Source organism: Pelobates fuscus, chromosome 1 (assembly GCF_036172605.1).
Source record: "Pelobates fuscus isolate aPelFus1 chromosome 1, aPelFus1.pri, whole genome shotgun sequence".
Taxonomy (NCBI): domain Eukaryota; kingdom Metazoa; phylum Chordata; class Amphibia; order Anura; family Pelobatidae; genus Pelobates; species Pelobates fuscus.
The window spans coordinates 487,549,121-487,572,636 of NC_086317.1; the positions used below are offsets into that span (position 1 = coordinate 487,549,121).

Sequence of the window (23,516 nt, forward strand, 5' to 3'; positions counted from 1 at the left end):
TTAATTTATAAAAGTGTTAATATCTATTGGAACATGCTCTTTTTGTAAAGCCCAGTCAGTTGAAGTGTTTTACATGTGTGAAATGTCCCTTTAAGGAGAAGTAGTCTATTTGCTGGATCAGCAGTCTTCCTCTTATCATAACTTGACCTCTGAGCAGCGTCTCATTAACCTCCTGTGTACTAGAATGTCCTGCACCCCCATCTGAGTGTAAATCATTACTGCATGGTGCTGAATGCAAGCTTTTAAACAGAATTTCCTTTCATTTCAAATTCCCTTCAATAAAAAAGTTTTTTTTTCATTTTAATTTTTTTTATTGAATAAATATTTTTTTTTATTTTATAGTATGATTCATCTTTTTAAACTGATATCTTTATTTACTACTCTGCTATTGCACTGTAATTACAACAGTTAGGAATCTAAACCAAAATAAAGATTAAAGTCAGGTACCCTCACTAGAGATGTCGCGAACATAAAATTTTCCGTTCGCAAACGGCGAACGCGAACTTCCGCAAATGTTCGCGAACACGGCGAACCGCCATAGACTTCAATAGGCAGGCGAATTTTAAAGCCCACAGGGACTCTTTCTGGCCACAATAGTGATGGAAAAGTTGTTTCAAGGGGACTAACACCTGGACTGTGGCATGCCGGAGGGGGATCCATGGCAAAACTCCCATGGAAAATTACATAGTTGATGCAGAGTCTAGTTTTAATCCATAAAGGGCATAAATCACCTAACATTCCTAAATTGTTTGGAATAACGTGCTTTAAAACATCAGGTATGATGTTGTATCGATCAGGTAGTGTTAGGGTTACGCCCGCTTCACAGTGACAGACCAAACTCCCCGTTTAACGCACCGCAAACAGTCCATTTGCACAACCGCAAACTCCCCATTTGCACAAGGTTGGATACCAAGCTAGCCATGTCCCGTTCCTTGTCCTCACTGATGTCATTGAAGGTCTCTTCCTCCACCCAGCCACATACAACACCAAGGGTCCCTAAAAGGTGACAACAAGCCCCCTGTAATTTTTTTTTAAATGTACACTACTGTTACACCAGATATGAGTTGCACTGGTGTGACACTGTGCCCTGGCAGGCCCTGAAACGGACACGTGTGAAGGAAACTGATTGCTATTATATTACAGTCAAAAACGCTTTTTTTTTTGTTTTTTTTAAATGCAAGCTATTGTGACACCAGATATGAGTGGTGGCACTGGGCAAGTGGGCACAGTATACGCTGTGAGCCTGACACACATGCTGGCAGGCAGGTAACTGCAATTAGATTACACAGGAAAAAAAAAAAAGCAGACTGATGTTCTAGCCCTAAAAAGGGCTTTTTGGGGTGCTGTCCTTACAGCAGAGATCAGATAAGTCCTTCAGGACTGTAGTGGACACTGAATACACTAGCCTAGCTATTGATTTCCCTATTAAATCAGCAGCAGCTACACTGTCCCTCCTCTCACTAAGAATGCAGCTTCCGGGGGGCGGGGCCTAGCTGTCATGGAGGAAAGACGCACTTCGTGTGAGCTCCCTCAATATCTCACTTTAAGCAGCTATCAACAAGCGAATTTCACCCCAGAAGGGGATGACCCAGCAATGTTGCTCCTACCTGACCGACCCGACATGCTTAATGGCGGTCAGCAACTTGACAGAGTCTTACTTACCTCCGCGTGGCTAGTGTGGCCTGGTGCTCACCGGGCGGGAGAGACGGCCGATCTCCCGATCCTGGGATACCCAGGAGCAGCTACTTCCCGGCAGGAGCTCCGTTACCCCCCCCCCCCCCCCTCGGACCGGTGGGGGTTATCCCGGTCCACCCCTGAGAGGCTGTCTGGAGCTAATGGACGCACAGAGCACAGCCGCCCAGGCTGACATACTCATCTGCGACTCTCCCAATAGGGCGGCAGCCGTGTGTCCTCCTGGTATCAGCAAAGCATGGCAGGATATTGAGTCTAAGCTGGACAGACTCTTTAATCAATTTTGGAAGCAAATAACAAGCAGGAAGCCCCAACAAGCTCCACCACAGCCCCAACAAGCTCCACCACAGCTAAGCGAAGCAGTCCCCATTAAAATCAACCAACGCAAAAGGCGTCAAAGACGGGACTGGAGGAACAAACAGAAATGCAGAGCCTGCCCCACGTCAAGCACTCGCCTCCACCTTAAGCCACCACAATCCCGCACCGGACGTGAAGCACCACCGGGACAGATCCGACCACCCGACAAAACAAGCTTCCACCACCTCAAGCCGCGAACCCTTGCCTTTGTTGTTCCAGGTATCAGGGACTCCCAGGGTCTGCACCTGGCGCCCAGAAGGGATCGGATGAGCACAAGCAGTAAACAGCAGCCTGCCAAGCATGTCCCACTATAGCCGATCCTCCACACCATGCCTTTGATCACATGAACTGCTCTCTGCACATTAACTAATCGTAAAGTAGCAAGCGTTTAAACATGTCATTGTAACGGACCGTTTCAGCATAAAAGGGGAAAAATGCGTTTAGGCGATAATCCCCTTTTCCATAGACCAGCAGCTACCATAAGCACCAACTTCCCGAACTCCCAAACTGCACGAATTCACCAACTCTCGAACAGCAGACACACGAACCCTGGAAGCAGCCGAACAGGAAAAGCAATATGGACAGCTTACACTCCTGGCAGTCGGCATACAGTCCCCTTCCCCCCAAGAAAGAGACACACTCCAGCTTCAGGGTTAAACAGCAACTCTGGACTGGGACACCCAGTCTGGCTTTTATTACAATAATCCACATACAGGCCACACCCAAGGGGAGGCATAAAATAACCAATCCGAGATATGGTACAACCCACACATCCCCTCCCCTTCATTATACAGTTTAAAACATAACTTTTACACAATATCTGTAACTTCAAAACCATACATCCTATTCGCATAAAAATACATATTCACAATCAATCCATTCAGGGGAACAACATATTAAAAAATGGCATGGATCAGACCAGGGGTTCAAAAGTTAGTAAAGTATCTTTTAAAACCCCTAGCTTGCAGCATGGCACAATCTGGCTCAAACAGAAGTAAAACATCCCCCACAATGCATCCCGGCTTCCTCCCTTCTGCCCTGGAGATAATTGGAGAAGTAATCCAATTATCTAGGACTAGAGTCAGACTCCATTAACCACATGGTTACAAAAAGACAGTAAAAGACATAAAATTACATACTGATACATTTAACACATAAAACACACATTTCTACATATCCCCAGTTTAACTGAACACATAAATACCTACATAATATTTAAGACAGTATTACTGTGATATGTTACAAAGTCTTAAAGGGACATTAGTCCCAAAAGTCCCAATATGTCCAGGGGCCGTAGTCGCAGGGCAGGAGGCTAGCAACCAGGCTTCTCCAGTTCACAGTGGCGAAGTTGGTTTCGCCACAGTCATTATTTCACCTCCTAAAGAGTTTATTGTCGTAGTTCCTTACATGCCTTTACCTTAACCGTTCATGTATTATGTTATTCACTAGTCTCATCTCATGGGGCGACTCACACTTGATTTATAACTAGTGATGGAGCTGCTGATATAAATACACAGTTGATAACGTGCAAGCTACACCCTAAACATGACAGCCATTTTTCACAACAATGTACTGCTATATACTTATACCCTCAGTGCAAGGGTCTGCTGCTGATTGGCTGGAATGTGTCTGCTGACTGTGAGGTACTGTTACAGGGGAAGTAACAGGAACGAACCGCAGAAGCCACACATAGAGATATGGACACAGGTCTTCAGGAAGTAAAAGGCCTTTATTCACATACCGATCGGGTCTCAGATGAACTCCTGTTCCAAAAATATCTGAGAGGCAGAAAGCATTGTGTACAGGACTTTTGTTAACAGCATATCCCCTCCCATACAGTATAACCCCTCCTATATTCCTCAGACCAATCAGCACACAGGACATTCAGGATCTCCTTATATGGGCAGACCACATGGCTTGTTGAAGACAAAGGAATTTTCTATCCACTTCCACACATGCTCAGTATACTGATGACTCATCCAACTGTTTGTAACCAGATACTAATTAGCATATGCCATGTGGAGATTTCGGCCTACTAAATTTTAACCATGCTGGATTCCCATCACAGTACAGGGTCAAAGTTTACTCAATGATTACGAATAGGGGGCGGACCGAACATCGCATATGTTCGCCATCCGTTGCGAACGCGAACAAGCTATGTTCGCCAGGAACTATTCGCCAGCGAACCGTTCGGGACATCTCTAACCCTCACTGCTATTAGGTATCTTGTTTTAAAGGGACACTGTAGGCACCCAGACCACTTCAGCTAATTGAAGTGGTCTGGGTGCTGTGACTCTTATGCACTTAGTGCTTCAATGTGAAACATTGCAGTTCCAGAGAAACTCTAATGTTTACATTGCAGCTCTAAGTCTGCCCTCTGTGGCTGTCTACCAGACAGCCACTGGGGGCGTTTCCAGAATCCAAACGGACGTTTGAAACATAGAATGTGATGGCAGATAAGAACCATTCGGCTCATCTAGTCTGCCCAATTTTCTAAATACTTTCGTTAGTCCTTGACCTTATCTTATAGTTAGGATAGCCTTATGCCTATCCCATGCATGCTTAAACTCCTTTACTGTGTTAACCTCTACCACTTCATCTCGAAGCCTATTCCATGCATCCACTACCGTCTCAGTAAAGTAATACTTCCTGATATTATTTTTAAACCTTTGCTCCTCTAATTTAAGACTATGTCCTCTTGTTGTGGTCGTTTTTCTTCTTTTAAATATAGTCTCCTCTTTTACTGTGTTGATTCTCTTTATATATTTAATTTTTTCTATCATATTCCCCTGTCTCGTCTTTCCTCCAAGCTATACATGTTAACTTCCTTTAACCTTTCCTTCAGGGCCGTCTTTAACGCGCGGCAAACGGGGCAGCTGCCCCGGGCCCAATTGCTCCTGGGGGACCCAGAGCAGCTACCCCGTGGGCCCCGTGATTTGCGCTGCCCCCATGGACCGGGCGGTGTGGCTGCACAGAGCCGCACCGGCCCGCACACTAAGGAGGCCCCCCGGGTGGCCCATGCACTAAGGGTCACCCGGGGAGCATGTGTGAGTAGGGGCCCGGTCTGGCGCTGTGACGCTTAAACAGCGCGACCGGGCCCCTTCCTGTACCGGCTGGGAGGACGGAGATCACAGCCGCTTGGGAGGAGAATGGCAGGAAGAGGGGAGTTCCAGAGGAGAACTCCCATCTGCCTCAGCCTGCCACTGGACCAGGGAAACCACCCTCCAGAAAAAGGTAAGAACCTGGAGGGTGGCTAAATGTATGTGTGTGTCAGTAGGCCTGTGTGTGTCAGTATGTTTGTCTATGTATGTCAGTGTGCCTGTGTGTGTGTCAGCATGTATGTGTGTGTGTCAATACGTCTGTCAGTGTATGTGTCTGTGTATGTCAGTATGCCTGTGTGTGTGTGTCAGTGTGCCTGTGTGTGTGTGTCAGCATGTCTGTGTGTGTCAATACGTCTGTCAGTGTATGTGTGTGTGTATGTCAGTAGGCCTGTGTGTCTCAGTATGTCTGTCTATGTATGTCAGTATGCCTGTGTGTGTGTGTCAGCATGTATGTGTGTGTGTGTCAATACGTCTGTCAGTGTATGTGTCTGTGTATGTTTTTTGTTTTTTTTAATAATTCTTTGTTTGCGTCAACAGTTACATTTCAGTAGTGATTCTTTTCTTGGCTTACGCAGAAGCCCCGTGGTTATGTTGTAACTGTCTGTTTTTTGTTTCTATAAACAAGTATATAATAATAATGCCCAATAGGGCAATGTAATACAACAACAACCCTTTAATATGTGTATTCTCCTGAACTCATGCAAAAATAAAACCTCCCAGTACATTATCCTACCACACTGTCAGAAGATGGTATCGAGCTGGAGCTGGTTATCCATGACATGGGGCATGCTTGTCTATGTGTTCCCTCATCTTGCAATACTACTAGAGGAAATAATGGACAATATAGACTCTGCCGATACGTATTTTATAAGTCATTTACTGGCAGTTTTCATTCACAAAATAGAATCATAATGCTATTGTTATGACTGTATGTGAGCGGTAAACAGACAGTATATAGAGCTGAATGTCTACCACCAGGCATCTGTACAAGGCACTAGGCAGTATAGATTGCTTGCAGCGCTAGGATTTAGGGCAGTTTCTAAATTCCCTAAATGTATACTTTGTAGGATACGTTTTGTTATTTAACTCGTTGAACTTGTTTGTCCACAGATAAATCTTTCTTTCTTCCTGTACATTAAATGAATAATGTTTTAGTATCTATTTCATGGTGTTTATTGATATGTTTTAGTAGCTATTTCATGGTGTTTATTGATATGTTTTAGCAGCTATTTCATGGTGTTTATTGATATGTTTTAGTAGGTATTTCATAGTGTTTATTGATATGTTTTAGTAGCTATTTCATGGTGTTTATTGATATATTTTAGAAGGTATTTCATGGTGTTTTTATTGATATGTTTTAGTAGCTATTTCATGGTGTTTATTGATATATTTTAGAAGGTATTTCATGGTGATTATTGATATATTTTAGAAGGTATTTCATGGTGTTTATTGATGTGTTTTAGTAGCTATTTCATGGTGTTTATTGATATGTTTTTGTTTTTTTTTAATTCTTTATTTATGCGTGCTTGGTTTAACAGGTTAACAGAATCACACAGATACAATGGTATGACAATTTGAGCGGGACAGTGAAATGGTGTTAACATATATGACAAGGTAGGAAGCACATTTTTATATTGCAAGCAAGCTGGATGACATACCCGGGGTCTACAAGGTTGTGACAGGCATAGTGACACGTACGTTAATCCCCAGGTGTACTACAAGTGTGAGAGTGTGAGTATGCTCCTTAGTTCGGGTTCTTGTGTGTCGGTGTGTGTGGGAGCAGGTGTATGTGTGTTGCAGGTATGTTCAGATGCGTGGGTTCGGATGCCCTTGTGTACTCGCCTGTGGGGCACCGAGTTGTTCCATGCTGATTGGGCTGACATATGTTGGGTGCTCCGGTGGGCGTCGTACCCTGTGTGGCATCTCTACCCCCTATCCCTGGGGGTGGCGGGGGTGGGCGGAGTGGTGTTAAACCAGAGTGGGCGCCAGTGTTCTATTGTGCGTGGGGGGCCGTCTGTCGTTCTTGGGAAAGCGGAGGCGCCAAGGCTGTGGTTGCATTTAAGAAAAGAGGGGGAAAAGAGGGAGAGAGAGGGAGAGGGGCACAGAGACAGATGTGCAATGCAATGTGTGATGAGTGAGTTGCAGCAGTACAACTAAACAATAAAAGGTAAAACATTGGAGATGGTTGACTCTGGAACTGCTCTCATCACGGGGGGGTCTGGGTCTTCTCTTGGGCGGTTGTGACCGTGCCTTGCGTAATGTCTCTGGGCTCAGTCCTTGTGCAAGGTCAAGTGGGCAAAGGTTGTGGGTTATGTAGTGATTGTCCTGGATTGGAGCTGTCCTCTGGGTCCCAGCTCTCCGGTTGGCTTACTGCCGTGGAAGGTTGTAGTCCCAGTGCCCTCAGGAAGGTGGGAGTCCCGGCTGGGGATGCAAGGTGGTGTGCAGTCCCGTTGTGATGGACAAGCAGTGCGCCCGTGTTCCCCCACCTGTAGACTATGCCTGCCTTGCGCAGCGCCGCCGTCACGGTTCCGAAGGTCTTTCTCCTCAGCAATGTGGCTCTAGTAACGTCCTGGAAAAAGGAGAGCCGAGCGCCCTCAAATGTCAGCGGTGTGATGCCTTTTATGGCGGTCATTATCAGTATTTTGTCAGATACTGTTAGTAAGCGCAGGATAACATCTCTGGGCGTGTTGGGTGGTAGGTGTGGGGTGCTCGTCACTCTGTAAATCCCATCCAGAGTTAATTTCTTTGCGGCTGTCTGTGGAAGGATTGTTGTGAGCAGCCTCCGTGTGTAATGCGGTAGCTCCTCAGTCGTGACCGCGGCTGGAACACCTCTGATTTTTATATGCGTTCGACGTTGTTTGTCCTCCAGGGATGCCATCTGCCCAGCCAGTACATGTTGCTCTGCTTGGAGTCGGAGGACCGAGTCCTGGAGGGTGGACACTGTGTCCTGTACGTTGGTGAGGTCAGCCTCTACATTTCCAACCCTCTCCTTTACGGTTTGTATGTCAGCCTTAACCATCGCGACATCCGCTGCTAGCAATTTTTGGATGTTGCTCAGAAGGGCCTTTAGGTCCCCTTTAGTAGTGGGGGCTGAGTCGTCTTGGGAGTCAGGTGGCAGCGGGTGTTCCGCCGGGAGGGCCGTTGGCGTGGCTGGCTCACCTTGGTCGGGTTCGGGTGCCGGGCCGGCTGGCGGTTGGCTGGGGGTCGCAGGCCGAAGCCACATCTCCCCAATATCTCTGCCTTGTGTGCTGGGGCCAGCTGTGGCTTTGTGTGAGCGGCGGCCCATGGTAGTGGTACCCGTGTCCGGGTTGGATGCGTAGTGCTCTAGGAGGCTTCCGCCGAGGTAGGCCTCTCAAGGCCTTGAGTTGGTGATGCGCGGTAGGCCGCGGATTTGCGCCTCTGCCTGAGCTGCTTGGGTGCCTGGAAAAAAGGCATCAATCTGTGCGGTATGTATCCCTGATCAGTACCGGATACCCGCCGAGGCTCGATGGGGCTTTGTTTGGGGGATTTTTGGCAGATTATCTCCGGGTTCGGGAGAGCAGGTTTAGATGGCGTCTGTACAGGATGGCTGCCAGGCTCCGCCCTATTGATATGTTTTAGTAGCTATTTCATGGTGTTTATTGATATGCTTTAATATCTATTTCGTGGTGTTTATTGATATGTTTAATATCTATTTCATGGTGTTTAGTTATATGTTTTAGTAGCTATTTCATGGTGTTAATTATTTTTTTTAGTATCTGTCAGGATTATATTGATCCAGCACGCATAATAGTACCCTAGAAATGGACCCCAGAACTAAAGGCAACGTCTTACCGGGACTTAAAATGGCCAGACTTAACGTACCCGAGAATAGTCAGAAAACTAGCTGAGGTCAGGGACACAGAACGAGACACAGTGATAACGAAAAGCCAAAAGTCAAGGGTACCAGAAATCAGGGAAGTCAAAACAAAGCCAAAGTCAAAAAACAGAAAAACATGATCAGGAACACACTCTTGGATAACCATCTAAAGAAAACCACGACAAGGCAATGAGCTAAGGAATAAGTGAGTTTAAATAAGCCTCTTGCAGATCCGATTGGCTGTACCTAGCCCTTCACTCCAAAATGCGCATGTACGTCTTTTGCGTGACGTCACCCGCACATCAACGTTGTCTTTACCGTGGACGGATAATTGCGTGGGTCCGCAGCGGCCGGCGTGCACCAACATGCCGCAAAAGCCAGCAGAAGATCACCGAGCGGCACTCCCCTCGAACTTTGGAAGGTAATTATCTCCATTTTTGCCACATGGAGACAAAGGATACATGACAGTATCTATTTTATGGTGTTTATTGATATGTTTTAGTAGCTATTTCATGGTGTTTATTGTTATGTTTTAGTTGACTGTTGTTTCACTATTGTTAAGGTTTCTCCCTTGGTCAGTTGGAGGGAATGGACGTAGAGATCAGGTACCTTTCCTAATCTTTCGTTCCTTATCTCTCAATCAGAGGAGGGTCTGGGATGCCTGAATATGAACGTAAACGGTTGAGGACATTTAAAGAGAATTACCTCTGCTCTTTAACAGTTAAAAGAACAATCTGGTTACCATAACAACCTCATTTGAATTAAGCTGTTATGTTGCTAGGAGGTCACTGGCGCTGGCTTACCTTCAGTGGTTAAACTGTTTAACTCTAAAGCTTTACATTTGGCTCCAGTCAACTCTGCCCCCAATCAATCGGGAAGCCTTGAACAAGGGAAGAAACACGTATTTTTTAGATTGAAGACTTTAGGGCTGACGATAAGCTTGCGCCAGGGACCTCCGATTAAGTTGTTATGGTTCCTAGAATGTTGCTTTAATGAGTGTATTGGACGACCCCAGAACAGATTGCACCAACATCAGCATAGATAGACTGGCATATTAGGTGCTCTCCAAACATCAATACAAATTCTAAATCAACCTGTCCATTTTCTAGATTAAGAAATTGGGCACAAATAATAGGTTAACAGGTTTTATTTGAGAATAACAGGAAATGCCGGCATTCTGAGAAATGTCTCTATCAGTGTAATTCTAGGCCTACAGACACCGCGTCTCACAGGAGTTTGGTGTAAGTCAGCTCAGCCATTCCGTCTCGGATGTAGCGGAAATACTCCAGGCTGCCACGGTGCATCTTACACTGGTATTTTCCTGATGATTTCACGTACTGAAGAAAGTGGGGGGCTCCTGGAAACAGCACGTTGTCTGCCAGGATGATGGTGCCCTCCTGGAAAAGTCCAACCTCCTCCAATAACTGGAGGTCCCGGAGGTAGTGGCGTTTTCCATGGTCCATAAAGACAAAGTCCAACTTCTGCACCCCATGTTTGTCCTTCAGCTGTGGAATGATCTCATCCGAGGGTCCCACGAGGAGCTCCACCTGAACGACATGAGATAATAATATTGTAAGATGCAGAATGCTGTCTGAGGAACCAACAGAACTGATTATAATCAGCAATAAGTCCACAACGTTAAGCCTTTGCTTAAAACAGTGAGTTTAAATGTCCCTGTTATCATAGGGACACAGTAATAACAAACCAATAATGGAGAAATGCAATCCTAACATTAATAACATATCTAGAGAAAAATTGGAGTTACAGTCCACTCCACACGTCCACCTTCCCCACAGTCCTCTCCAAAACGTAGACATCCCAAAAACCTAAACCCTCTTATCTAACGACCCCTAACATCTCTGCCACTCCCACGTTGCTATAGCACTAGGTACAGCATTGTATACAGTGCTAATGATGATAAAAAGCCCTATACGGATCCCCTCTTTTTAATGCTTTTAACTTTGTAGCTGTAATAATGATGATGATCAACAATCCAAAGTCAAAATGTAACGGGTTACTACCATGACTTCATTGATTTAAAGTGGCCATGGTGTTTGGTGTCTGTATTTGCAGCGTCTGGCTGTGAAACTCTGCACTTACGGAGTTTAACCTTTTTGCTGTAACACCACCAACACCTGTGTAGCACCACCTGTGTAGCACCACCTGTGTAGCACCACCTGTGTAACACCACCTGTGGCAGCGTCATTGGAGCGTGATCATGACCTTGCTTTAGAGGACCCTCGGTGGCAAACACGGGGCTGCTGTGGTTAGATGGTTGGAGTAAATCATCCTTAATTTCTAGATTCTAGAACATTCTCCATCTATCTGATATTGTCCCCAGTTACCTCGAAGGTTTTGTGAATTATTTTGCCATTCCCTGCATTTTCTATAATGTCCTTTAAATTTTCCGGCAATCAGATTTCACTCATTATCCTCTTTGACTATGTCTCTCAATCTCTCTTTCCTTGCTGTATAAATTCACAGGTGTAGCACGGATGCAATATAAGATAATGTAACAAAAAGGCAACTGAGGGTGAATTGCACATCTTTACCGCCCTCACTGTATTGTATAGACTTCTTCTGACACATTAAAACATTGGTAGTTTTCACGTAGTTTCCATAAATCGGACAATTACAGTTCTTTCTTCAGTGGATTGCATCCCAAGATGGACGTGTTAGATTACAATAATAATGATAATTTTAGAGTTATTTTCTAATTTATTTTACTTGCACAGTTTGTCTATATCTCGAGTTTTTTTTATTAAACAGTGAAATACTTTAGGAGTGGTTTCATACTGTGTTACCTCTGTAAAACTCTGCCATGTGTTATGTGCAAATATTGACTAATTATTGATTACCTGCCCAGTTCAGTTCCCTCTCCTACATCCAGCTATTTAAGCCCATGTTGGTTACCAGCTGTAAAACCTACTGGATATTTTATAACATTATTAAATGTCACAAACAGAGCAAGGCCTGCAAATGGTTTTTTTTTGTATGTATTTATTTTTTTATGGAAAAGATGAATATATTAATTTATATACAGATGGCAAATAAAAAGTGTGATGATGACATAAATCTGATCTGCGGTGAGATTTTTCACTAAACTCTGCTTTGTTTTACAGAGATATCATTGATCTTATTGATATATTTATGTGTATGGATTATCCGTATCAGGGTATTGCTGTCTACATCTCTGCGCACAACGCAACTCACCGTATCATCGTCAAAACCAGCCAATCGGATGACCTTTTCAGCAACTGATGCTTTTCTGGGATTGGCATCTACAGTGTACAGCCTGGCACCAAGGGGCAAGGCCTGGGCAATTATAATGGTGGCATACCCACAGTATGTGCCCAGCTCCAGGACATTCAGTGGGGCATTTTCATAAATTAGCCGGTCCAGGATTTTCCCTGCATTGACACAGAAACAAAATAATTATAGTTTTAAAGTTAAAAAATAGGAGCTTCAAACAGATAATTCAGCACAATTTCCAGATTGGTTTAAACGAATGTGCCCATATTAATGTAATGCTGTATATAGAGTTAATGCCAGTCTTAAAAGAAGGCTCCAAGCTTGCTGTAGTGGTTATGGTGTGTTCTGGCACTACCCAGTGTAAGTAGTTAAACCATTTTCTTAGATGGGGTCTGCTGGGCACTCATCCTACTGCTAGTGTCGAAGGCCCAGCAGCTCCAAAGCCCGAACGTCCGTTAGCTCTGCTGGCAAGGCTATCTGATTGCTCTCAGACAATGAGCTAAGCCCTGTTGTGCTGTGAGTTACCAGATAAATATTTTATTAATTACTTTAGGAACACTCTATTGCAGCCAAACTGACAAGCAGTGAGGACTGGGGAAGCTTTGATATTGATAACCTGGGAGCGTGGGGCAGATCCACACTTTGTATCGGCTTTAATACTTTCTTATTGCATTCTGATAGTGTGTAAATACTAAAAGTTTATTGTTCTGTCCCCTTGACAAATCACATATCACTTAAATAAAGGGAATTCTATTTTCGTTTTACAAGTTTTTCTGAATTTGCAGAAATATCCAGATATTTATAAAGTGGAAAATCCACAGAGCCTGCGGAGCCCCAGAGATGTCACATAAATGCGCATACTGTACTACCTCGCATCATCTTGTGCCCACCAGAAAATACACCGTGCACAGAACTCATTCAACTTATCTCATGTGCACGTTTCTACTATTTCTATATTGCCCGGTCAAATTATTTACCACAAAGACTTATCTACCTTGTGGGCAAGATCTACTAAATCATGAGAGCAAGATAGTACAGCACGCGCACATTGTATAAACAAATACATGGCAGCTCTGGGGCTCTGTCTCTGGGTTGTGTTAAAGAACCCCTTTGAGAACCATACTAAGCATTAGTCACCCCAGCAGAAATACAAGGCTATTAACTAAAGTGAGAATTCAAAGTGAATTTCAAATTTAAGGTCAAAATACTCAAACTAGAACATATTCCAAAGTCAGCTTGGTGACTCTGGCCTTACATTTACATTTTCTTTCAATTCTCATCTTGGTAAATAACCCTGGTAGTCTGAGGATTGAGGCATAACTACCACACAGCAGCAAATAACAGGTTAATAAGCTTGTTACATATGGTTAAATAATTCAGGAATCACAGATAATGCATGCACATGGCCAACTGGTCTTCATTATCCCAATCTGAAAAACTCTCTCACTAATACTGGGCAAGTGGAACATTGTGTCTGTAAGCAACATTAACAAATATCTAGAAATGGTATCAGTTTGTCCTTTTTGAATTGTTTCATGAAGACTATTTCGTTTCACATGCTCATTGAAACCTCTTGCCAACTCGTACAACATAGGAAGACTTGTTTGCATATCCGACCCAACATGTGTCCTCCGAGTGAAGAGCATACACTGATCAACCACAACATTAAAACCACCTGCCTAAAATCATGCTGCCAAAACACTTCTGATGGGTGGAGACATGGACTCCACAAGACCTCTGAATGTGTCCTATGGTATCTGTCATCAACACATTAGCAGCAGATCCTTTCAGTCCTGCAAGTTGTGTAGTGGGGTCTGCATGGGTCGCACGTGTTGTTCCAGCACATCCCACAGATGCTCAATTAGCTTGAGACTTGGGGAATTTGTAGGCCAAGGCAACACTTTGAACCCTTTGTCATGTTCTTCAAACCATTTCTGAACAATGTTTACAGTGTGCAGTGTGCATTATCCTGCTGATAGAAACCACTGCCATCATAAAACACCATTTTCATGAAGGGGTATAAGTGGACTTCAACAATCTCTAGGTCGGTGGTACGTGTCAATGTAAAAGCCAAATGAATTCCAGGACCGAAAGTTTCCCAGCAGAACAGTCCCCAGAGCATAACACTGCCTCCACCTGCCTGCCTTCCTCTCATAGTGCATCCTGCTGTCATCTCTTCCCCAGGTAAATGACCCACCCTTTCTTTTTTCTCTTTCAGCAGGATAATGCACCCTGCCACACTGTGAAAATTGTTCAGGAATGGTTTAAGGAACATGACAAAGAGTTCAAAGTATTGCCTTGGCCTTAAAAGATTTGCTGCATAAATATCAGAACTTACTAGACTTGTGCAAAAATTTGTTTCATCCATAAGTGAATAGATTTACCCGAATTTTTTTCCTTTTAATCCACATCGGAACAAATCGATTTGTCCTGGAACTAATGTATTTACTGAACAAATCAATACATTTAGTTGTGGATGACAAGGATTTTGATTCGGACAAATACATTTTTGAACAGGTGTAGAACCTATATCTTTGAGACCTTAAAATGACCACGGCAGGTCAAGTTGTGTCTGCCTGCTTTTCACAGTTTTTTTAAATTATCTGGATCTCCCCAAAATCTGAATCCCCTCCCAGACTGTTTCCAGAATCCTGAATCTCACCTTTGTGAGGTCCGATGTTCCCCAAATGCTCGCAGTGGTAACAGTATTGGTCGAAAGTGTTGAGTACATGCTGGGGGTCTCCTGGGATAGCATGGGTGATGACATATTGAAAAGCCCTTTCCTCTCGCGGGATACCTGTTAGATGATCCTGGAATTTCCGCACCAGCACGGCTCGGTAAAATAGGAGGAAGTAATGGCGGTAACGGATTATTAGAGTGATTAGAAACGGAATAAAGGCCAAGGCTATTGCTGGAGAAACCATCTTGAATGCTGGGACCTTCAAGGAAACAAATCCAGTTAAGATGCATGAAAATACATGTTACCATGGATATTTTACTTTAACTAATGGAAAATAAAACATTTCTTAAATGTGGCCTTAAACAGGTCACATTTTTAAAACAAATTTCTACTGATACTTTTTTTCACGTAAGCTAAAACAGAATTTAAGAAACTTGTCCCTTCGTTAGTTCTCTGTCATCTCCTTTGAGCAATAACAGACAGAACCTGCAGAACGAGTCTATCTGAGTGATCCCACCCACGAGGTTCATCAGTGTATCTAACTGACCCCACCCACGTATGTGACGGATACCAATATATTTCTAATCTAGCTCCTGTCATTTTCAGTTCTTATTAACAGATCTATTTGCTTAGAGGTGAAAACATTCTTCTTTTTTTTGCAGTGCACAAGTTTAGTACAAACAGGCTTGAGGTACCCCAACGGCAATCCTCAGGCATGGCATCATGCATTACATGTGGGTTATAGATAGGGCTTGCACTATTTTACAATATAATAAATAACAAAAATAGAGCAAACTGGTATACCTAAGGAGATATACAGAATAGAGGGAGTCTAACACTAAGTCGCTGTCACTGGAAATAGTAGGAATTCACCAAACCCTACGTAAATAGAATAGGAAAGGAAACACCCTAAAGGATGGTGTAGAAGCCCAGGAGCTAACTAGTGATGATGGCTCAGATAATAGTAAAACTAAAATAGTATAATGACACAATAAATAGTGGAATATATAGGATGGAAATACAAAAATATGCAGAATCTAAAAGTCTAAAACATTCGGTACTATGCCTTTAAATATATAAACGAGGATTAAAAAAAAAAGAAAGAAAAAGGGAGAGAAAAGAACCATATGTACAGCAGACAAAAAAAATGAAAGAAATTGTATAAATGATATATAGATATAAAAATAAATTGGATACACAGATATATAAATAAATAAAAAAAAACTGGTTCAATATGCAGCAAATCAATGTACAGTGTCAGTATCTCTATCCCTGACATAATGCAGGGTACAAATGATACTTGCACTGGGTAATATACTTTGTGTAGACAAAGATATCAAATATATCATTACAATAAATCAGCAACACAGTATATAGAACTGTGTGCTAGTGCAATACAATGTATCGCTATATTTTATTTATTTATTTATTTATTTATTTATAAAATATTTTACCAGGAAAGATACATTGAGATTTCTCTCGTTTTCAAGTATGTCAAGTATGTCCTGTAGACTGAAGCGGATGCAGAAACTGGATATAAATTGTAAAAACCAGTTTATTAAACAAAAATTTAAAAATGTAAGAGTTGTATAAAAATATAAATCAGGAACCAGTCTTATAAATGCCAGATGGTGCTAAGAACCCTCGGATTCGGCTGGGATGGATGCAGATTGGATGTTTGCAAATATGCCTCCTGAATTCCGACTGCCGGTGAGGACGGCGTGCGTCTGAGTGTGCGTCCCGGCAGAGACCTCACTCCACGGGATGGCCAGATCTGACGGTTGCGGTTACCAGGTGGACCAAGGGTTCTGCATGCGAACGATCATCTGCTGGTGAACGATGTGTCACAGATCCAGCCCATCGTTCACCAGCAGATGATCGTTCACATGCAGAACCCTTGGTCCACCTGGTAACCGCAACCGTCAGATCTGTCCGTCCCCCGTCCCCTGTCTCTGGGGCTTGTATGCAGGCAATAGTTAGGGCAATTTGCAGTAATTTGGGCTGGATTTAGGCAGTCTAGTACAGAGCTCGTCTGGTGTGCGACAGGTCAGCATGGCTGCTGAAAGAAATTCATTCTTAAAGTCCTTCAGAGCATACTTGTGCCATGCTTATTTTATGCTTCTAACACACTCCACTGGCATGTTAAAAAATACAGGGTTATATACTAAAGTGAGAATTCACAGTGAATTTCAAATTAAAAGCCTAATCATTTTGACATTAAATTTTAAATTCACTTTGAATTCTTAACAAATTACCCTGGCAATATGGAAATTCCCAGTCCTCCTAACACACAGCGCGACACTCCCAGTCCTTCTAACACACAGTGCGACACTCCCCAGTCCTCCTAACACACAGTGCGACACTCCCCAGTCCTTCTAACACACAGCGTGACATTCCCAGTCCTTCTAACACACAGTGCGACACTCCCCAGTCCTTCTAACACACAGAGCGACACTCCCCAATCCTGCTCACACACAGTGCGACACTCCCCAGTCCTCCTAACACACAGTGCGACACTCCCCAGTCCTCCTAACACACAGTGCGACACTCCCCAGTCCTCCTAACACACAGTGCGACACTCCCCAGTCCTCCTAACACACAGTGCGACACTCCCCAGTCCTCCTAACACACAGTGCGACACTCCCCAGTCCTTCTAACACACAGCGTGACATTCCCAGTCCTTCTAACACACAGTGCGACACTCCCCAGTCCTTCTAACACACAGAGCGACACTCCCCAATCCTGCTCACACACAGTGCGACACTCCCCAGTCCTCCTAACACACAGTGCGACACTCCCCAATCCTGGTAACACACAGCGCGACACTCCCCAGTCCTTCTAACACACAGCGCGACACTCCCCAGTCCTCCTAACACACAGTGCGACACTCCCCAGTCCTCCTAACACACAGTGCGACACTCCCCAGTCCTTCTAACACACAGAGCGACACTCCCCAATCCTGCTCACACACAGTGCGACACTCCCCAGTCCTCCTAACACACAGTGCGACACTCCCCAGTCCTCCTAACACACAGTGCGACACTCCCCAGTCCTCCTAACACACAGTGCGACACTCCCCAGTCCTCCTAACACACAGTGCGACACTCCCCAGTCCTCCTAACACACAGTGCGACACTCCCCAGTCCTTCTAACACACAGCGTGACATTCCCAGTCCTTCTAACACACAGTGCGACACTCCCCAGTCCTTCTAACACACAGAGCGACACTCCCCAATCCTGCTCACACACAGTGCGACACTCCCCAGTCCTCCTAACACACAGTGCGACACTCCCCAATCCTGGTAACACACAGCGCGACACTCCCCAGTCCTTCTAACACACAGCGCGACACTCCCCAGTCCTCCTAACACACAGTGCGACACTCCCCAGTCCTCCTAACACACAGTGCGACACTCCCCAGTCCTTCTAACACACAGCGTGACATTCCCAGTCCTTCTAACACACAGTGCGACACTCCCCAGTCCTTCTAACACACAGAGCGACACTCCCCAATCCTGCTCACGCACAGTGCGACACTCCCCAGTCCTCCTAACACACAGCGCAACACTCCCAGTCCTCCTAACACACAGTGCGACACTCCCCAATCCTGGTAACACACAGCGCGACACTCCCCAGTCCTTCTAACACACAGCGCAACACTCCCCAGTCCTTCTAACACACAGCGCGACACTCCCCAGTCCTCCTAACACACAGTGCGACACTCCCCAATCCTGGTAACACACAGCGCGACACTCCCCAGTCCTTCTAACACACAGCGCGACACTCCCAGTCCTTCTAACACACAGCGCGACACTCCCCAGTCCTCCTAACACACAGTGCGACACTCCCCAGTCCTCCTAACACACAGTGCGACACTCCCCAGTCCTCCTAACACACAGTGCGACACTCCCCAGTCCTTCTAACACACAGCGTGACATTCCCAGTCCTTCTAACACACAGTGCGACACTCCCCAGTCCTTCTAACACACAGAGCGACACTCCCCAATCCTGCTCACACACAGTGCGACACTCCCCAGTCCTCCTAACACACAGCGCAACACTCCCAGTCCTCCTAACACACAGTGCGACACTCCCCAATCCTGGTAACACACAGCGCGACACTCCCCAGTCCTTCTAACACACAGCGCGACACTCCCCAGTCCTCCTAACACACAGTGCGACACTCCCCAGTCCTCCTAACACACAGTGCGACACTCCCCAGTCCTTCTAACACACAGCGTGACATTCCCAGTCCTTCTAACACACAGTGCGACACTCCCCAGTCCTTCTAACACACAGAGCGACACTCCCCAATCCTGCTCACACACAGTGCGACACTCCCCAGTCCTCCTAACACACAGCGCAACACTCCCAGTCCTCCTAACACACAGTGCGACACTCCCCAATCCTGGTAACACACAGCGCGACACTCCCCAGTCCTTCTAACACACAGCGCGACACTCCCCAGTCCTTCTAACACACAGCGCGACACTCCCCAGTCCTCCTAACACACAGTGCGACACTCCCCAATCCTGGTAACACACAGCGCGACACTCCCCAGTCCTTCTAACACACAGTGCGACACTCCCCAGTCCTTCTAACACACAGCGCGACACTCCCCAGTCCTCCTAACACACAGTGCGACACTCCCCAGTCCTCCTAACACACAGTGCGACACTCCCCAATCCTGGTAACACACAGCGCGACACTCCCCAGTCCTTCTAACACACAGCATGACACTCCCCAGTCCTTCTAACACACAGCGTGACACTCCCCAATCCTGGTAACACACAGCGTGACACTCCCCAATCCTGGTAACACACAGCGCGACACTCCCCAGTCCTTCTAACACACAGTGCGACACTCCCCAATCCTGGTAACACACAGCGCGAGACTCCCCAATCCTGCTAACACACAGCGCAACATTCCCCAGTCCTCCTAACACACAGCGCAACACTCCCCAATCCTGCTAACACACAGCGTGACACTCCCCAGTCCTTCTAACACACAGTGCAACACTCCCCAATCCTGCTAACACACAGCGCGACACTCCCCAGTCCTTCTAACACACAGTGCGACACACCCCAGTCCTTCTAACACACAGCGTGACACTCCTCAGTCCTTCTAACACACAGCGCGACACTCCCCAATCCTGCTAACACACAGCGCTACACTCCCCAATCCTGCTAACACACAGTGCGACACTCCCCAATCCTGCTAACACACAGTGCGACACTCCCCAGTCCTTCTAACACACAGCGTGACACTCCCCAGTCCTTCTAACACACAGCGTGACACTCCTCGGTCCTTCTAGCACAGCGCGACACTCCCCAGTCCTTCTAACACACAGTGCGACACTCCCCAGTCCTTCTAACACACAGTGCAACACTCCCCAATCCTGCTAACACACAGCGCGACACTCCCCAATCCTGCTAACACACAGCGCGACACTCCCCAATCCTGCTAACACACCGCACGACACTCCCCAATCCTGCTAACACACAGCGCAACACTCCCCAGTCCTCCTAACACACAGCGCAACACTCCCCAATCCTGCTAACACACAGTGCGACACTCCCCAGTCCTTCTAACACACAGTGCGACACTCCCCAATCCTGCTAACACACAGCGCGACACTCCCCAATCCTGCTAACACACTGCGCGACACTCCCCAATCCTGCTAACACACAGTGCGACACTCCCCAGTCCTTCTAACACACAGTGCGACACTCCCCAGTCCTTCTAACACACAGTGCGACACTCCCCAATCCTGCTAACACACAGGGCGACACTCCCCAATCCTGCTAACACACTGCGCAACACTCCCCAATCCTGCTAACACACAGTGCGACACTCCCCAATCCTGCTAACACACAGCGTGACACTCCCCAGTCCTTCTAACACACAGTGCAACACTCCCCAATCCTGCTAACACACAGCGCGACACTCCCCAGTCCTTCTAACACACAGTGCGACACACCCCAGTCCTTCTAACACACAGCGTGACACTCCTCAGTCCTTCTAACACACAGCGCGACACTCCCCAATCCTGCTAACACACAGCGCTACACTCCCCAATCCTGCTAACACACAGTGCGACACTCCCCAATCCTGCTAACACACAGTGCGACACTCCCCAGTCCTTCTAACACACAGCGTGACACTCCCCAGTCCTTCTAACACACAGCGTGACACTCCTCAGTCCTTCTAGCACAGCGCGACACTCCCCAGTCCTTCTAACACACAGTGCGACACTCCCCAGTCCTTCTAACACACAGTGCAACACTCCCCAATCCTGCTAACACACAGTGCAACACTCCCCAATCCTGCTAACACACAGCGCGACACTCCCCAATCCTGCTAACACACCGCACGACACTCCCCAATCCTGCTAACACACAGCGCAACACTCCCCAGTCCTCCTAACACACAGCGCAACACTCCCCAATCCTGCTAACACACAGTGCGACACTCCCCAGTCCTTCTAACACACAGTGCGACACTCCCCAATCCTGCTAACACACAGCGCGACACTCCCCAATCCTGCTAACACACTGCGCGACACTCCCCAATCCTGCTAACACACAGTGCGACACTCCCCAGTCCTTCTAACACACAGTGCGACACTCCCCAGTCCTTCTAACACACAGTGCGACACTCCCCAATCCTGCTAACACACAGGGCGACACTCCCCAATCCTGCTAACACACTGCGCAACACTCCCCAATCCTGCTAACACACAGTGCGACACTCCCCAGTCCTTCTAACACACAGTGCGACACTCCCCAGTCCTTCTAACACACAGTGCGACACTCCCCAATCCTGCTAACACACTGCGCGACACTCCCCAATCCTGCTAACACACCGCACGACACTCTCCAGTCCTGCTAACACACCGGGCGACACTCTCCAATCCTGCTAACACACCGCGCGACACTCCTCAATCCTGCTAACACACCGCACGACACTCCCCAGTCCTGCTAACACACCGGGCGACACTCTCCAATCCTGCTAACACACCGCGCGACACTCCTCAATCCTGCTAACACACCGCGCAACGCTCTCCGGTCCTGCTAACACACCGCACGCCGCTCCCCAGTCCTGCTAACACACCGCGCGACGCTCCCTAGTCCTGCTAACACACCGCGCGCCACTCCCCAATCCTGCTAACATACCGCGCGACGCTCTGCCCTGTTTCCTTCTAAATATACATAAATCATTTAGCCAGTTACATCATAATCCAGTACCGACAAGGCACAGCCAGGGCACTTGTTGCAAAGGAAGAGGACAAATAGAAACACTGTTTCTCTTCTTCTCTGTATGCTCTATTTACGCTGACTGCCAGGTGTAGTGGGCGGAGCTTACAACAATGACTGACAGGTAGCTAAGATGGAGGTGGCTCTCTCTATACTGACTGCCAGGTGTAATGGGCGGAGCTTATAACAATGATTGACAGGGAGCTAAGATGGAGGTGGCTCTCTCTATACTGACTGCCAGGTGTAATGGGCGGAGCTTATAACAATGATTGACAGGGAGCTAAGATGGAGGTGGCTCTCTCTATGCTGACTGCCAGGTGTAAAGGGCGGAGCTTATAACAATGATTGACAGGGAGCTAAGATGGAGGTGGCTCTCTCTATGCTGACTGCCAGGTGTAAAGGGCGGAGCTTATAACAATGATTGACAGGGAGCTAAGATGGAGGTGGCTCTCTCTATACTGACTGCCAGGTGTAAAGGGCGGAGCTTATAACAATGATTGGCAGGGAGCTAAGATGGAGGTGGCTCTCTCTATACTGACTGCCAGGTGTAAAGGGCGGAGCTTATAACAATGATTGCCAGGGAGCTAAGATGGAGGTGGCTCTCTCTATACTGACTGCCAGGTGTAAGGGGCGGAGCTTATAACAATGATTGACAGGGAGCTAAGATGGAGGTGGCTCTCTCTATACTGACTGCCAGGTGTAAAGGGCGGAGCTTATAACAATGATTGACAGGGAGCTAAGATGGAGGTGGCTCTCTCTATACTGACTGCCAGGTGTAAAGGGCGGAGCTTATAACAATGATTGACAGGGAGCTAAGATGGAGGTGGCTCTCTCTATGCTGACTGCCAGGTGTAAAGGGCGGAGCTTATAACAATGATTGACAGGGAGCTAAGATAGATGCTCCCAGTTGTGCAGTAGAAAGGTGGGGATTTTTACATTTATTTTTATTTTTCACACCTGACCGATACATATTTGCTGAATATGGAGATAAGTAAAAAATACTAATAACACTATTACATTCCTGAGAAGTGAGAGTTTCCCTTTAATTTCCATCCTGGCTATTTGGTCTAATATTGAAGTTAATGCTACACAGCATCCAGTTGAGTGCATAGCCCCCCAACATGCTATAAAGGTGGCCTGTTTCATAGCTGGGAGGACATTATGCCCAATATTCCAGGACTCTATGAAGGGCTCCGTTCTAGTTGAACCCATGTGAGACGTACCTTTTGATGTTGCGTTACCTTGGAAGACGTTGCCGATGAGGGTGTCTGCTGGTTTCTCTCCTGTACGATTGTGAGCGTTGGCATTAAAATACCCCAGAGTTCTCATCCATAATTGAT

At 46.3% G+C, this 23,516-nt stretch overlaps 2 protein-coding genes across 2 annotated transcripts in view; one reads left to right on the plus strand and one right to left on the minus strand.

Annotated features, from left to right (window-relative positions):
• The window catches only part of CLPB (ClpB family mitochondrial disaggregase), a 476,081-nt gene that overhangs the window by 435,977 nt on the left and 16,588 nt on the right, over window positions 1-23,516 (plus strand). The window lies entirely within an intron of this gene.
• LOC134600267 (transmembrane O-methyltransferase homolog) lies at window positions 10,165-23,453 on the minus strand. Its single transcript, XM_063445005.1, has 4 exons — window positions 23,400-23,453; window positions 14,903-15,179; window positions 12,202-12,398; window positions 10,165-10,535 (listed from the first exon to the last, which is right to left on the minus strand). The coding sequence occupies exons 2-4, from the start codon at window positions 15,162-15,164 to the stop codon at window positions 10,215-10,217; spliced, it is 780 nt and encodes a 259-aa protein (XP_063301075.1). The 5' UTR covers window positions 15,165-15,179; window positions 23,400-23,453; the 3' UTR covers window positions 10,165-10,214.